At 37.2% G+C, this 17,889-nt stretch overlaps 1 protein-coding gene across 1 annotated transcript; it reads right to left on the minus strand.

Moving 5' to 3' along the window:
* Positions 1 to 2,308: 2,308 nt before the first annotated feature.
* Positions 2,309 to 17,182, minus strand: LOC135433490 (myb-like protein AA). Its single transcript, XM_064689595.1, has 3 exons — positions 16,738 to 17,182; positions 14,957 to 16,011; positions 2,309 to 2,417 (listed from the first exon to the last, which is right to left on the minus strand). The coding sequence occupies exons 1-2, from the start codon at positions 17,043 to 17,045 to the stop codon at positions 15,024 to 15,026; spliced, it is 1,296 nt and encodes a 431-aa protein (XP_064545665.1). The 5' UTR covers positions 17,046 to 17,182; the 3' UTR covers positions 2,309 to 2,417; positions 14,957 to 15,023.
* Positions 17,183 to 17,889: the final 707 nt, after the last annotated feature.

Below are 17,889 nucleotides of genomic sequence, written 5' to 3' on the forward strand. Positions count from 1 at the left end.
TAGAAATTATAGTATTCTTAATTTCAAATCTTAAATCGTTTTTAATGGTAAAAAGTTATTGGCTAAAAATGTTGTTGCCCCATTTTTAAAATCATAATTTTATGAAATAAACAAAACCCTTCGAGCTCGACTCTCTTTAACATCAAAGTTCAAATATTTAAATGTTTATTGATTTTAACTTTAGTTCTGGAGTTAATACTATTATGTCAATCGTGGCTCATGATATTATTTAGTCCAACTTTTTATCGACTTTAATGAAATGTTAAAAGTTCAAATCCTCTTGAGTACAACGCGCATTAAATAGACGAACCGGCAATTCGATATGTTTAAAATGTGCTGCCCTAGAAGGCAACTCTTTTTTAATAGCAATCGTCAAAAGTTGTGCAACTGCCAGGCCGCAAAACGTTTTAACTTTATGCTAATTAACTAAGCGCTCCCTCGCGCCCGCTGAACTGAGAAAATCGCTCACTAAAAACGATTAAACGTCATTAGCATTATAATAGCATGGCGACTTTGACTTTGAACGTGAAGCTCAAGTATCCATCCATATCCCCGCTGACTTCCGCTGACCCCCGATGCCCAGCTAATGAATGGCCAGTCATTCATCTTCATAGTATCAGCAGCAGCAGCAGCAGCAGGAGCAACAATAGCAAAGTCGTTTAGGGTTTCATTTTAATTGTAATTAAAGTGATTATTAAGGCACAAGTGCCAAAGATTTTTTTCTTTCTATACTCTGTATGCAGAGTATGCGCAAGAAAGGGTGTTTATAATATTAAAAGGCAGGGGAAACTTAACTTATCGCCTATGTAAAGTTATAAGTTGAAACTTGATTACGGATAACCGAAAATTGTGATTAAAAGAAACTTTCTTAAATGTTATTATTTATATTTATTTTGAACAGAGTTAAATATCCGAAAATTCCGGCTAAAAGAAGTCACATATAAATATAATTATTGTTATTTTATTATTATTTTGATTTACATTTCGCAGAATCAAATATCATATATCAAATATCAAATATAATATATTTAATAAAATACTTTTGTTTAGAAAAAGTTTAAGGAAATTTCTCCTTAGTTGATTTCCTAGCTCAGTCATCCGTAAGCTGTAAAAGAAATCTTTTGATAATGGCGATAAATTACAGTTAATATGTAACTAAAATAAAGCGCGCAGTATCCCAGTTAACACGTAATTAATTTGAGAAACTATTTTCTACAATTAACTTTTATCCACTTAAGATATTCACACATTTATTCCACCGAACAGGGTAGTTTTCCGTCAGTCATCTTAATGCCAATTATTTTTATTTTAATAGTCTTAAATTCCACGCTTAATCTTTGCTACCTGCAACTACCTGGCAGCTTATTTTCAATTTAAAAAGTCGCAACAACTTTTTCTATTTGCTGCCGCTCGACTTTGTCAGAGAGAGCCTTAAGGCTTTTCTGTTAACGGCTATGTACTAGGGTGGGCAACTGTTTCTTGTTGCCTTTTATGGGAGCATCTGAGCCTGGTACCGGCCCCGAAACTCCTCTCGCCCAAAATAAAAAGTTTAGGTTTGTTGTTATTTGTTTGCTGGCGACAAACTTGTGAGCTGCTCCCCAGTTGCTCGAGTGGGTGCCGGGGCATAGAACTAAGTTAACTTTGGTAGTTGACTTCCATTGAATTTAAATTGATTTGCTTTTTTGGTGGTGGAACTTGAATATACAGCGTTCAGCCAAACAAATGCAGCCGAAATTATTCAGAGAATATTCGAATGTGCTTACGTAGAGGCAAAAGCTTTCATGTTTGTGCACATGGCATAAGATCTGTGAATTCCGAGAACTTGTTTATAAAAAATGTATATAAAGTCTAGAAATTTTAAAAATATCCTTGTAAAGAAAGTGAAATAAAATATATATATATTTTTTGTAAATAAGTGCAAATATTTTTAGAATATTGAGAGCATATTTAAATACACAATTTAATCCATAAATATGCGCTATTTATTTTCATTTCTTCTTAACGAACGATATTTTGACACCTTGTCAGGGAAAATAAATATCACGGCTCAGATTTTGTATTGTTTATTGTATTTTCTTAAAATAAGCATGCTCTTAACTTATCAAATGTCCGGCTGAAGCCTAATCATCAGATTTCATTTATTGCCCAATCTATATACTTTTCTCATTTACTTTATTATTCATTCCGATTTATTTTGACTTTATCTAAAAAGGTTTGCGAGCTGTAAAGATTGAAAAAGAAAACGAACGTCAATTGTGTTTCTTTTAGAACTAAATCATAAATTTATTAATACACATTATCAGATGTCTTCTATGGCACATATACAGACTCATTTATTGCAAAACGCTGTAGCGAGATTACATAACATTTAGCCACGCCCACAATCGACGATTGCAGCTTGCTTCAGTTCAACGCAACTGCAAAAAGATAAAGATTATTAAAAAAAATTATTGGCATAAAGATTATAGAAATAGGCATATAAATTGTAAATTTAAGATCGAATCGCAGTCATAAAGCTTTAATTCATTTTATGCCCAGTCGAAAAAACTCAATTAATATGCAATCGATCAGTTTTAATGGTTCGCTCGTCTAATTAAAAGAGCTCACACACACAGAATATTAGCCATAAAAACTTTTATGACCACAAAGACACGATGTAAAACGTAGCCAGGCAATTAGGCAGCATGCAAAATCAAGCAGCAGGGCAACAGAGGAGCACAGAATGAAAACCAAATATTATTATGGACGGGAAAAGCCCTTTGGATGACAAGTGCCAAAAATGTACCGAGCTCTATTCGAACACTTGCCCATATAACTCGCAGGCCTTTTTCAAAATTTTCCCCCTTTTTTTTCATTCTTTTTTCTGACATTGAACTGATAATAGATGGGAACAACTAACCACTTGCATGACACGCTGTTAACTGAAGGGTTCTCGCCTAATGAAAGTTACAGCGGGTAAAGACACGAGTTGTGCGGCCGGCGATGATATATTCGGGCATATCTCGTACTCATCTCTTAAAATTTTTCACAGCTGTAGCATGAGTACAATCTTAAATTGAAATAATTATTAAAATATTGGAATTGCTTCTTTTAACTCGATTTTCCACGCGTTGCGGCGGATTTCATAAATGAATTCACAGAAGACCTACCAATTAATTGTTTCTGTAGAGCTTTTACAATATGGTAAGCCACATCTTAAATGCAGAGATCTTGAAAAGTGAGTCAATTAATTGTAAAACCAAAAAACAGTTAAAGTTTTCCACCCATTTTACGAGCGTGAGCGTGGATTTCCAAAGTCCCACTCAGTGATATTACGAATTCACAATTAATAAATTCAGCTGTCAACACACAGAGGTACAACCTCTTTAGGCACTTGTTCGGTTACAGGGTATTTGCAAAAGGCAGACGTGAAGAGCAGAGAATAACAGACGCCACACACTTGACATGTGTGTGTGAGTGTGTGTCCCTGGAGCTAGAGTAAAAAAATAGTGAGATGGAGACTAGATAGATACTAGATACTAGAATCGCTGTGTGTATGTGTGTGAGTGTGTGAGTGTGTGTGTGTGTGTGTGTGCTGTGGATTTTACGCACTGCTAAATAAGCAATTTGCAAAATGTCCAAACCAATAACATAACAAATGACAGTGGCTCCAACAGCGTTGCGGTTAGCTGACTGGATAACTGGCTGGCTTGCTTGGGTTTTGGTTTGGTTCGGTTTGGTTTGGCTCGGTTTGGTTTGGTCTCGTTCGTCTAGGTTGCAAGATGACAGCTGCAGCTGCAGCTGAAGCTGTAGCTGATGCTCCGGCTGCAGCTTTAGTCGGATGGCTAATGAAAATAAAGGTTAAGGCAACCAAATGCCAGCCATGCAACGTCGTGGGGCACACGTCGCAGCACACGGGCGAGTGTGAAAGTTTTTCTTGTGTCAACCCGTGTGGCTGCAAAATATTTGGTTTGATTGGTTCACTCGCCCAGTCTCAGTGTCTCCGCATGCAAAGCCAAGCCAAGTGGTTTATTCAAATGCCACCGCATTTTGCGAACTCTCAAAGCGTTTGCCCCTGGGGTGTCGCAACCACAAAGGGGTCTAATAAAGAAAGAAAAGGGGAAAAAATTGTGTGGAAACTTGCAGGTGTCAGCAATTGACACATTTGATCAAAGAGTTTAGGGAAACGGGGAGTTGGTAATTGAGTTACAAGGGCGCCCAAGCAAATCTTTGGAGCACACCAATTGGAGAGCGAATGTTAAATGATAGAAACTAAACACAAATATTGTTTCATATTTCAAGAGCAATTTCTTTAATCAAACTATTGTACATGTACATAAATGTAGTAGTATTCAAAAACCTACGCAACATAACTCTATTTCAAGCTTTTTTCCACATGAGTTGGCTTTAAATTGTTAACCTTATATGCCTGACATGTTCCAGTTGTTGTCTTGACATGGTTTTTCAAGTAAAAATCTCATTAATTGGCAAAGGAGACAATAGCCAGGCTCTTAACGTGCCACATGCCAGCGCCTAAAAGCACACTTTGAATATTTAAAGCCAAGCCAAAAACGGTGCACCACAGTATTTTCGGATAGGCCTACGACAACGTCGCCAACGTTGACAACGTCAACAGCATCAACAGCATCAACACAACCGCAAAACATCAAACTGCGTTGCAGCAGCAGGCAAATGGTTGGTTGGACCTCGACCAGGGCCGTGGCAGGGGCAACTTCGAGGTTACGAAGGCTAAACGCAAAGCCGTATAATTTACAGCACACCTCAGTAGGCAGGGTGTGGGTTCAACCAGACACGAGATAACGTACAGTATGCCAAATGCATTAGAATCCGTATAAAATTAAATAGACCGAAAAGGTATTCACAAACTAATCTAATAATGGTATATAAAAATTTAATTCATACAAAATTTTAAATGAAAAGTGAAACTGATTCCAATAAGAATACCAAGTCAATCTAAAGGCAAAAAAAGGCACAAGGCACGAAACGAGAAAGTTGGGATAATTTCGGTACGCTGAAGACTTACTACCCTAGCTGAGTTTGATGCAAATATCATGGATAACAGAACCTACTTTTAGACCAAACGTTGCTATGGCAGCTATATTATATATAGTAGTCCGATGTTGATAAGATTTACATTTATGTAGAGAGCATAGTAAAGATTCTGTAACAGAAAGAAACAAAAGATTAAACTTTGAGGCTAGTGTACATTTAAGCAAACAGACGGACAGACAGATGAACAGACCGACATGGCCCTATCAACTGGACTGTTGATGCTGATCTGGAATATATATGCTTAACACATATCATGACAGAACTTTAATATCCCCAGCAAGGGTATACAACTTGAGCCCGAGTCGACATGGATGAATATCCATGAGTATTGTCCCTCTGGGGACAAAGGTAGTTGTGTTATTTAGAAAGTAGAATATTTATTTTATATATATATATATTCTTAAAGAGCATTTTATCGCGCTGCTGTTTAATATTTGGTAGCGTGTTCCACTGTGCCACGATGGTTAGTACGCACATCAATGCATTTGACAGCGGCGACGATGGGGGCGTGTCTAAACACCTACACCGTTGATAATGGGGCTACGTCTGTTTATGAATGTAACGTTGACCAGTGACGATGATGACAATGATGACGATGATGACGATGGTGACGATGATGATGACGATGACAGCACGCATAATTGCCGCTGTGCATCTTGAAGTCATGCGGCGTTTTGTCCAGCTGGAGCCGGACTGGTTTTAAGTGAAGCAACAGACGTGCCGGAAATCAACTTAACACAACCGCAAAAGCGCAATCTCCTTTTTGGTGTAGCAGCCACAATACGCCCAACCGATAGGTTTTTGTTTCAATTTTTTTGCCCCCGAGCACCCGTTTTTGTCTCCTTTTTTTTTGCTTTCTGTGCTGTTGTTGCATGTGTTGGCATTTTGGATAATTGGTGTGTCCATGTTGGCCATTGGAGCAATGACTGCTCTGGCTGCTCCCCGGCTGCACATTAAGTTGCGCTCCAGCCCCCGCACACAAAATTGAGTTAATGATGCTTCGGTGCAGCGACTGCATCCCCGACGTTGTGGCGACATTTGCTACGCACCCAGCTAGAGTTTTGGAGTCCATTGGAGTCAGTTGCTCCCTGTGGTCCCATAATGATGTGGTGTACTCGTCTGCGCCGAGTGCTGGCTATTTTGCATGTGCGAACTGTTTCAATGCATTTGGCAGACATGTTTTATCGCCTGTTGGCGCCTTGAAGCATGCACTCCAAGAATAACAAACTATTCCCAAACACTTTTCAATTAACTTGAATCTTCAAATGCAAGAGATTTTGGATTGAGGTTTTAAGACTTATCTAAGATTGGTATGAGAATATCCAAAAATATAAAAGTAATCGTAATAATACAAGAAAATATATCAAAAGCTAAGTTACTTTAGCTGCCAAGAAGAGCTAAAGTACTGTTAAGGCAATTGTTTATATTCTCAGCAATTGATTTAAGTTATCTGAGAAAACGCAAATCAAATAAAAATTCGTTCTTTTTTCCACCACAATCCAATGGAAAAACACATTATCGAAATTAAAGCAAATCTAAAAGTCAAATACAATAAGAAAAGGCAAAAATTCTGAACAATTAACCGCACAATCAATACTCTACTGCAAACTTTTGTCAATACAAGTTAACAAAAACTAGCACAAAATATCTATGTCGGCCTAGTGATATAGTATAACGATCCATAGGATTCAATGCAGCTTTGCGACATAGTATTACGATCCGTAAGATTCCGAGTTTACGGCTAACATGCATAACACAAAGGCTGACAAACTCAGAATATCCTCTGCATAGGGTATAAATACAAAAGACAAACAAATTGAAAAATTGAAAAATATTTTAAACAAACAGAGCACAACAGAACTCACAACAAGGGCTGCACAGTTTTCGGTTTCTGGCTTTTTGGCTATTAATCAAAACAAATAGCTGAAGAGAAATTAAATATTTAATTACCACTCAACAAGAGCTTTTGTAAATGTTTTCGTTTGGCCTGGCACGTGGTACGGAAAAGGGGGCGGATTTTCATATTCTGTAAACTGCGTTTGGGCATTTTTGAGCCCCATTTTGGTCTTTCTTTGCATTTCATTAGGGAAATGCATAAACAGTTGAGCCTCCGCCTTGTGCCCACCCAGCTTTAGAGCCAATTTGAGCATCTCAAGAACTGTTGCAGGCTGCTGCAGGCGCACCTGCTGTTTTACGGTCCACGTTGATTTGCCTCTAAATATTGCTCAACAGAGTCGAGTGTTGTCTGGATTTGATTGAGTCAAAGAAGAACTTACCCTGACAGTTAATGTAATTAGTCTGGCATTTCGTTTCATCATTGACGGCACTTTGAATACCCTGCGCTAGCTGAATGGCCAGAGGAGGAGCTCAAGCTATTCATGCCACCTTTACAAAAGATATTCATATCTTCCAACCTTCTAACTGAATATTTAAATACTTATACAAATATTGTATCTATATCGTTCTGCAGCTAGCAAATAGTAGAGTCCTTTTGATCCACTTACAGGGTATTTTCTTGCCAAGCAGTCGCAAGTGGCACACTCCGCACTTGTTAGTGGTAATTAATTGTGTATCAACAAAACGAAATGACAAGCAAATTGCCAAAAATATTTCAAAGTTCGCATTTCTGTACTCGAGTTGACCAATTGACAGCAGTTGTTTCCGTCGCTTGGCTCCGAATAAAATTGAAAACGCATTTGCCAATTTATAAATGTTGTGTACTTTCATTTCAATTGATTTTGTTTCGTTTCGTTTCGATTCGCTTGGCAAATGCCGCAAAATAGCAACAAATATTATTTTACTTGCTGCTCGGCTTTTACGGCAATCAATTTCTGTGGCTCCGCCTGATATACCATTAATGGTATCCAATATCCCAAATATTATCAACGTATTCTTTGTACTCAATTAGTTTTTAGTATATGTGTGGATAGTTTGTAAACACACAGGCTTTAAAGCAATGCATCAAAATTTATAATCATGAATAAATCGTAATCTTAGTCAAGAAGATTGATTGATTGATTGTTGAAGATTGCACATTTAAATGAAACTTTTGTCAAGCTCTGCACCAATTTTAATGGCAAAAAAAGGAGCAAATATTATAAAGTTGATGGCAGAAGGAGATAAAGGATAGAGCCCATAATACTATATATATTCTGCATAACTTAATTGTCTTTAGAGGAATTGAGAGGAACATTTCTCTTGTTAGATCTTATTATTTCGCATTTATAACATGTATATCTCGTATTTTGTTATATTTATTCTGATATTATTTTCAATAGTAATTGTTAGCGATATCTTCTACCAATTCCGATGTTCAACCAAGGTTGTATTTTCCGATAACATAAGATACCGATAGGCAAGTGAGGGACACATTTGCGGTCTGGCATTTAAAGAGACAGCATGCATTTACAATACAAAATTGTTATGAAAGTACTTATAAAAAAGGCATTTTGTGGCATCTTTCTTCTTTTTAAATTGAATACATTTTGTACTCTTTGATTGATGTGTTTAGCTGGGCCAAGGTCAAGTAATTTGTAGAATAAAATATAAACTTATGTACTCCTCTAAATATCATAACAAAAATTTTCTTCGTCCAAATCAGTTTTTTCCGCAATAGAATTTAAAAACCTTTCATAATACAAGAAACTTAAAGAAAAAATCTGTCATTTCTGTGACTTGTAAAATATTTACAAGCGCATCTGCTGTTGATGAAACTTCATAGGGACTTCTGCTGATACAACTTTTAATTAACAGGCAGTTGCATTTTTTAAGTCAAGGATAAACGTAGGCAAATATTTACACATCCTTCTCAAAAAAAAAATAAAACAAGCAGTGAAAAATTCAAAAAACACTCAACACTGATTGTCCAAAGCGAAAAAGTTTAAATCTTTTGGACGGGTTGCAACCAAAGCTAATGATGATGATTTTAATGAAATACTTAAACAAGTTTTCTCAGCTCTGAGCCAAGCGGGACAGCTGCTTGACGGCAATCAAAATTTTTAATTCATGAAAATTTACAAAAATTTCAAGCACTTCTGTTGACTTTAGAATCCGTTTGCCAAGTTATGAGCACATCCAGAAGGTAAACTTGCATTAAATCTACAGCAATAAATTTTGCAATTATTTGAGTAACAACGAGACGGAGACGGATAGAGGGACAGGGAGATAAAGAGAGGGGGAGAGTAGCTGGAGGATGGTTGACGGTTGTGTGGCCAAGGCGCCATTTTTAGTGCCGGCCATTGCATAACAAAATGGCGCCAACTGGCGTCAGTTTTACGCCCGATTGATGTGCAATATATTCAGAACGCGTTGCAGCCAATGGGCAAAAATAATCCAATGACACTTGCTGAAAGTGGAGCTAAAAACTTGGATTAATCCAGCAGAAGACAATAGCAATAAAAGCCTAAAAAATATATAAAAGCTCAGTGGACCGTTAAAAGCTTCCTTTTAGAAATTGTTATTAAGGACAGGGCGAGCTTGTTGTACTTTTAAAGGCTTGTTTGTCTTTTGAATCTGAAGATTAGTGTTGTAAAGTTACATAAAATTAGATGTGCAAACTACAGCTTACAGGTTAGGAAAAAAGAGAATAGCATTGAGAAATCATTGATATATAAATATTCAATATTCAGATGCTATGCATTGAGAGAAAGGTGTTCACAAATTTAACCAAAGCTCTTTTTGAAATGCTTTACAACACTGGCTTTTTAAGCCCTCGCAGGCTGGCATTGAGCATCAGTTTCAGCCAATGTCAATATATAGAACTAATGTAGGTAACTCAAATTAATCGCTGGCAAAGGAGCTGACAAATCCATTTCTAAAACGATTTTATTGGCAGTAGATTTTTTTCTTTCATTTGGCGGCTTGGGAGGTTTGTGGGGTCGACTGTTGCCAGTTTTATGATTGCAGCGCACGTCGAAGACGCTGCACGTCATCAATTCTTTTGACATGTCCTGCGGCCATTAAGGCTGAGTTGAAGGAGACGACGACAACGTTGCCACAGAGTACTCAATGCAGAGTCGTGGGTCGTCTGTGTGTGTATGTGTGTGCGTGTGTGTGTCTGCGTTTCCGCTGCCTTTCCGTTGGCTTTTCCCTATGGCTGCGTCTCAAATTAACCTGATACCAGCCACTGCTTTACGTATGCTGTCAAATATCCCAAACGCAGGCGGAAGCCTTTCCCAGTCATCAGCCAGTCGGCAGGCAACAGCGGAAGCGTATCGGAGGCGCCTCCTGCTCATTAAAAATGCAATAGTCCATAGAGAACTCTGTGTGCCTGCCTGGCTACATGAATAACCCGAGCTGCCATTGACTGCTTATTGTATAACTTGGCCATATTAATGGCTGTCAATATTGATACTCCTCATCGCCAGCATCCTTTTGTGTTCTGTGCTCTGTAGGTCTGATGGTCTGCAATTGGTTGTCTCATTTGTGTTTCAGTCTGGTCTCATCTGATCCTGGCATTCAATTATCTATCTATATATCATGTTGCATGCTGCCTTGTAACTGCTGCAATTCTTGCTCTGTCTCCTATCTGAAACCCCAATTTGTATCATTTGTGAATTGGCCAAGTTTTTGTTGCCCTGCACACAACTATAATTATGCTAATGTTTATATATGTATGTGTATGTGTGCACCATACAATATTCTCAGATGTTGGAATTCCATTCAATAATAGATGTATACAAATATGCTTTTGATTAACCAAAGCCAAGATAAGGGCTACCCATTGTAATAATTCAAATGAATATATTTAACTGCTTGCCACACACATATTCAGACTTTCAGCTAATTTGCGATTGGCTATTAGAAATGTTATGTTTATTATTATAATTATACTATATTCAAATTTAAACTAAGTAAACCCCGGCGCAAAGTAAACTCTAAATCCTATAAATCAGCAAAGTTTTCAAATATTTTAAAAAGCTTAACGGTCTTTTTTATTGTTTTGTTTAAATCACGGAGCCAAAAAAAATAATGATGAGCATGCGGAAAAAAATGAAAAACGACGTATTAATCAAATAGATGCGTTTTTATTATGGCTAAAAAGTTAAGGCCGACAAGCAGTAGGCGGGCAAGGCGGGGCAGACGCAGCTTCAGCCCTTTGCCTCTGCTCTTACATACTGACAGCAGCAGCAGCAGCAGCAGCAGCAGCAGCGAAATCCATTAAACTTTTACGACCAGTGTAAACATTAAGTTGCATATGCAATTTTATGTGCAAAGGGCTAAACGCCGCGGGCTGTGCAACAATTTCCTAACTCGGGCGCCATTTCCAGCTACCCATCCACGAACTAGACAGGCTGTGGCTATAGCTGCTTTTATCCAGGGCCTTAGACATTGTAGCCAACTGTGATTCGATTGCTTTGGCCTTTTTTGGTAACACTAAAGCAAGAAAGTTGTAAAAAATATGCTGTAGCAAATTCGGACCAGGAAGTGTTTCATTTAAATACTGTAACTTCCGGACAATAAGATAGCCAAAGAGACTGAGAAAGTGGGAGCGAGAGAGAAAGAGGGAGAGAGAGAGAGAGTGAGAGAGAGTGAGAGAGAGGGGAAGATTGAGAAATTACAAAAAAGAGAGATAGAAAGAGACAGCGAGAGAGATATAGATTTGGATTGCAAGATTTGAAATTCGGTATAGAAAACTATGAATTGATCGAATAGTTTTTGTTTTTAGCTTATATAATATTTAATATATTATAATTTTATATTTTATATTTCTTATTTTGTATTTAAAACTTTTATTTTATATTTTTCATTTTATATTACACATTTTATATATAATTTGTAAGCGTTAAATTTGTATTTTATATTTCATATTTTATATTTAAAATTGTATAAATCTTATAGTTTATTTTTTATATTTTATATTATATATTTTATAATTGTTATATTTTGTATTTTACATTTTATATTTTATATATTGCATTTTATATTATATATTTTATATTATATCTTTTTTTTTTAGCGTTTTAAGTTTTGCAGTTTATATTTCATATTTTATAATTCGCATTTTGATTTATATATATTTTGGACTTTCCAGTTTATATATTATATTTATTATTATTATAAATTTATATTTCATATTATATTTTATAAATTAGTCATATTTATTAGACAATGCTTCTTGGCCAGTTGCCAAGTTCTTTTAAAAGTTAACGAGTTGATAGATTAAGTATTCTTTTAGTAGAGTATCCTTAATTTATGTTAAACATTATATATTTTAAATATTAGCTTTGAGGCTCTGATGTTAGAGAGGTTTAATTAATTTTTGATTTAATGATTTAATTATATTGCCTTTATTTTATTTTTTTTGCCTCTCTCTTCTTCTCTTGGATATATTTTACACTCGTTAGCATAATACATTTTTTCCCGCAGTTTTTTGAATCAAAGTTCGCCTCTGTTTGCCCTATCAGCGACGCGCTGTGTTTCATATAACGATAATTTATGGCAAATTTATAATGTTGTAAGTGCCAACAAACTTGCTGAAACTATCCATAAAAGGCCACACACACACAGACACACACACTTAAGCCACCCACTGTGCCGTTTACTGCGCTACTTTGCCCTGAATTAAGGCTGAGCTCGTAAAGCTGTTGCCATAGATACCAGATAGCAAAGGGCGGAGATGCACTGTGGGGTGGGGGATGTGGCGAGGAGCAGCATATAGACGAGGAGAGTTGACGGAAATGCCATATCGGCATCTAAAGGGCACACACATACAGCGACAACAGAAGCGTCGCTGCATAAATATTACAAAATCGTAAATACACACGCCCAAAACTTGTGAATCTCAGCTTGTGTGCGTGCGTGAGTGTTGTGTATGTGCGTGTTGTGTGTGTGTGCATGTTGTGTATCTTTATTGTGTGAAGTCATTCGCACAGTAGCAGATATTTTCAACTCAAAAATCTTGAGGCGTAGACAGCGCTTAGTTCAGCCCAAGTTGAGGTTAGTTTTGAATATAAACAAAATATATACAGGGTATTACCAAAGACAATAGTAAATACTTTATATTTTGTATATATTATACTGCCTTTGGTATTACCTAAGATCGCGCCTGCCCAAGCTGAGGCTGGTTTTGAAAAATATACTTCAATAGAATATTAACAAATAGTTTATTAATATTAATACCTTACTCCAGAGGCTTTTAAAAATTAACAAAAGGCAATAGCTGAAACAGAAGTGCATAGCTTCAACATTTCCCCTAGATGGAAAATGTGCTTAGGAACTACTTCTACAGAGTTGAATTGACAAGAATTTTTAAGAAATATTTATATAAATTAAACGAACCTTCCTAAGAAGCAGATTCCAAAGATCAAATTATCTTACATATATCAGATATGTTAGCTACTTGATATAGTTGTAGAGGAAATCTCTTAATATATCTCACAAAGTAAACAAAACTTGTTCGCGAAAGAACACTTTTTCACACCGTTTATTTTCTCTGGTTGCATAAATATGATAAGATGATTCCAACCTGTTGACACCGACTTATCTACTGCCTGCAGTAAAAATGCCAAGGTCTTCAATGATATCTTCAAAATTAAATTAACCGATAAAAATACCCAGTTTTTTTCGCTTGGCAACTATAACCCACAAATCAATCGAACTCTTCAACAAAAATATAATTATACATATACGTAAAAGTAATATAACTATGGCATAATACATTATACTTAGACATCCTATTTCTCTCTCTCTCTTATTTCTCTTTTCTTATTGCTATAATTATCAAAGGCATTTTCTACTATAATATTCCTTTGGTCTCATAGCTGATATTCAGTTAGCCAACTTAAAATTGAAATCGTTGCAATGTGTGAAATTTATGGGCTGGTTTCTTTTTTTATTCAGACTATGCATTTTGCGTTAGTTTTATACATTTGATTTTGTTTTTTTTTTTTATTATTTTATTACTTTGTCTCGGTCATTGTCCGGCTTCGAACCAGTTGGGTTTCGTTCACTTGGCATGCTGCATAGCTTCGGGTGTTTTTTTATTTATGCGTGAAATGCTTTTAAATTTTTTGCAAAACTTGCAACTCGCTCCGTTTTGTCGGATATGTTGCATGTGTGTCTGTGCACTTGAGCCTGTGTTTGTGTATCTCCACAGTCTGTGTGTGTCTGGGCCACTTCAGCGTTCGGAAATTAAAACTTTTTTATGGTCTTGGCATGTTGTGTGTGCAAAAGGCAAAAAAAAAATGTAAATGTATATATAAATTTAAATATATTGTTGTTACTTGCCACGAATTCAAGTGGCGACCACACAAATTGGTCAAACTAATAAATTTTGTGGAACTTAACTAGTTTTACAAGTTTTTTAGGGCCAACAAATGCACACTCAAGCTATAAGTTAATAGAAACATCGGAAAACTTGGACACAAACATTTTTGAGAGAAAGTTGTATGTTCTGAGCAACTTATTAAACAGAAGGTGATAGAACAATGAAAGCTCATATCAATTTCTTGTTTAATGGCTTATATAATATTATAGAGTGTTTTATTTTTTTATTTATTTTATAATATGCAAGCAAATATATCATGAACCATTTTTTTAGCTTTTAATATTTTAGCAGAGCTTTTATTGTGTAATATAAAGCCAGCAAATAGGACATACTTATAAAGCTCATTTAAATTATTTAATGTGCTTTTAAATAATTAAGCAGAGCCTTTGTTGTATTTAACATTTAAATAGATTTATCGTGCTTTTAAATGAATAAGCAGAGCTTTTGTTGTGTATCACACCATAGAAAGCACACTGAAAAAGCTTTAATGTGACTTGAGCCGTATTTTGTAATATATTACAAAACTCTTGTAAAGTCCACAATGCTCAATGCTCAAATCTTAATGGCAGGTTCAAACCCCCTCTATTTTCATTGGGTATAGCGAAGGCCTAGGATCTGTTTTTCTTGCTTACTTACCCGTCGCTAACACAGCTAGAACGGATTATATCCCTCGATTCACTTGGCGAACTGCAAACTCCACTCTTCACTTCTCGGCAATTAGCAGTAGGATCTTGTTCATCAGCTCATTGGCTACCGTTTCGTGCAGGGTATTCAGTCGTGCGGCAAGAAAGTCACCAAATTTAATGTAGAGCAGCTCCCGGGGACCAGGCTGATGGCGCGCACTTGTCGCGCCGGCGCCAGTGAAGCTGCTGCCAGGCGAGAGTTGACCGTCGGTGCCGAGCATATTAACGCCGGCATTGGGCGGACACGCCGTCCGGTTATCATCGTCATCGTCATCATCGTCGTACTCCAGATCGTCGTCGTCGTCATCCTCCAAGTCACCAGCATCCACGTCGATCAGCTCGTTGTTGGTACTGATTATCAGATGCGGCGGTGGCGTTGCATAAAGCCCGCTGCCGCCGCCCCCTTTGGCCACCCGTAGGCGTTCCTTCAGCTGCTGCTTGGTCTGCGGTCGTATGGTGGCCAGTTTCTGGCGCGACTTGAACGCCGACCGACTGCCCGCCTCGTCTGGCGAGTCTGGCTCGTCCTTGATGTAAATGGAGGGTGAGCTGCTGCAGGAACGCGAACTGCTGTACAGCTGCACCGCAGCGGGCGATGTGGCCGGCATTGGTGCAACCGACAGGGGCAGAACTATGGCTGGCGTCGTCTTCTGCAGCGATGTCAATGTCACGTCCGGCTGCAGCTGGAGCGCCTGCAGGTGCTGCGCCTGCTGCTGCAGCCCGACGGGCAACTGGCTAATGCTGGGCAGGATTGGCGGCGCCTGAGGAACTGCTGCGATATTCGCTTTCAATGGCTGATTGTTGGGATTGTTTGGATCGCTGGGCGCAAAATATTGGTATTCATCGTGAACCACACTATTGTTGTTGTTATTGCTGTTGCTGTTGCTACTTGTATTGTTGTTGTTGTTGTTGCTGCTGATATTTGTATTGTTGTTGTTGCTAGTATTGTTTGTGTTGTTGTTGTTGTTGCCGGCAGACTCCACTGAAGTGTTCTTGATGCGTTCACGAGATCTATTGGGAATGGATAAAGCAAATGAATTAAGTATATATGTTCTGCAGTAAAATGTGTGTTAATATAAAGAACATTTTGTTTAAGCACATAGAAAAGACATTGAAACATAATAAAAGGATTCGCCGAACAATAAATGCCCTTATAGACATATGTTTGCCGAACGGTTTTGCATATTTCTTGGCAGAATTATTAAGCTTGCAATTTTGCTTAGTTTGGTAAACGAAAACTTTGATGTCTCTTGACAGATTTGTACTACCCTATAGAAGAGTATAATAAGCCAAGATATAGGCAAGTTTTTAAGCATTTTCCATTTTTTCGTAAATATGTTTAAACATAGGTATCGTATATAGATTGATATATATATAGATATCATTCCATTTGATGGCCTGTAATTTTCAGTGTTCAGTTCTTCGAGCTTTAAGCTGAAAATTATTTGATTAGAGCAGTCATTAAAGCTTTTTTGTACTTTTTTTCAAAAGCTTGTTACAGTGTTAGAAATCAAGTAAAATATCAGCGTGCGTGCAGCATATCTAGTGTTAATAAAGAACACTGAAAATAGGGCTGGTTTAAGAAACAGAAAACTTTAAATAAATAGGCTTAAACTGTGTTTCCAGTTCAAATGTTTCACAAAAATTGCATGCACTCTTTTATTGTTTAATTTTCTTTGTGAATTTGCTATGTTATCTTTTGCGATATTCTACGATTTTGTTGGCCATTGTACTAACTTGCGCTCCCTGATGACCTCCTTGAGAAATGCCATGGCATCGTAGTATTCCCATTTGGACTTGAATCGCGTGGTGCCCAGCATCTTCTCGTGATTCAGCTCCCGCCTGAAGATCTCTCGGAGCGATGTGAAGGTGCGCTGCACTCGCTCCCCGTTCACGTTGAACATGCGTCCGAGTTCGTTCCATTTGATGGCCTTCTTTTTGTCGGAGCGCTTGTAGTGGGGCAGGCGGCAGTCCCAGAGTATGGGATTGAGGCGAACTAGCTCGATGAGTCGGCGCTTTTCGATGTTGTGGCGCGAGAAGGCCATGGCCAAAACAGTTCTCTCTCTCTCTTAACTCACTCTTAAGTGGAGTCTCTTTTGCTGCCACTACCAAAATGCGCTCTGCGCATGACACACACACACGTGTAACGTGTGCCTGTGTGTATGTGTCTGTGTGTTGGTCCGTTTCAGATGCTGCGCAAGATGTGTGAAGTGAGAAAATCGTTAATATTATTTGTTGCCTGTTATTGCTTTTGATGGTCATCTGGCCGAAAAGTATGCAACGTTTCGGACACTTATTTATAGGGGGAGGCGATTTGTTCATTGTTTCTGAGTTCCGAGTTCAATGAACTGAATGCCTGCATATCAGTAGATGGAGGGAAATTACAACGGAGGGTATTTGTTTGCCAAGACACGTAAGAAATGCAAATGCAATTGTAATGCTCGGCGTACTGGGGTTAATCAAGTGCAATAACTATGTAAATTAGCTCAATAATCGATTAAAATTCGGTGTAAAAACAGAATATGAAATAAATGAACTTGAAGTGCACATAACTGAGCTGTAATACGAAATAAACTTCTCTCCTAATAGTAAAAGCAATGAAAGTGTTGCCAAAAAAGTACGAATTTGAGATTTTCAAATGATTTCTGATACTCAGATTGCAAGTCTAGCAACAATTTTACCTGCTCTAGATTGTTTGAAATATTATTATATATTATATAATATATTATATTCTATTATTTATCTAATTATTTTTTCTATCTATACATCTATAAAAAAAAGCTCTCTATTTACAAAAGACAATATATTATATTATTTTGAAAATTTTTTATTGGTAACAAACAAATATTGAAAACATGACTAGTGTTATTTGGAAGAGGAATCTCCAAT

This window comes from Drosophila montana, unplaced genomic scaffold (genome assembly GCF_035044405.1).
Source record: "Drosophila montana isolate Dmon_TW-CO22-7 unplaced genomic scaffold, ASM3504440v1 contig_3218_1, whole genome shotgun sequence".
In the NCBI taxonomy this organism is placed as follows: Eukaryota; Metazoa; Arthropoda; class Insecta; order Diptera; family Drosophilidae; genus Drosophila; species Drosophila montana.

Bases quoted from the DNA above. Each gene is read 5' to 3' on its own strand.
- LOC135433490 (XM_064689595.1), bottom strand. From the start codon at position 17,045: ATGGCCTTCTCGCGCCACAACATCGAAAAGCGCCGACTCATCGAGCTA. The intron at 16,012-16,737 runs GTTAGTACAATG...CATTCCCAATAG, and splicing joins GAGGTCATCAGGGAGCGCAA to ATCTCGTGAACGCATCAAGA.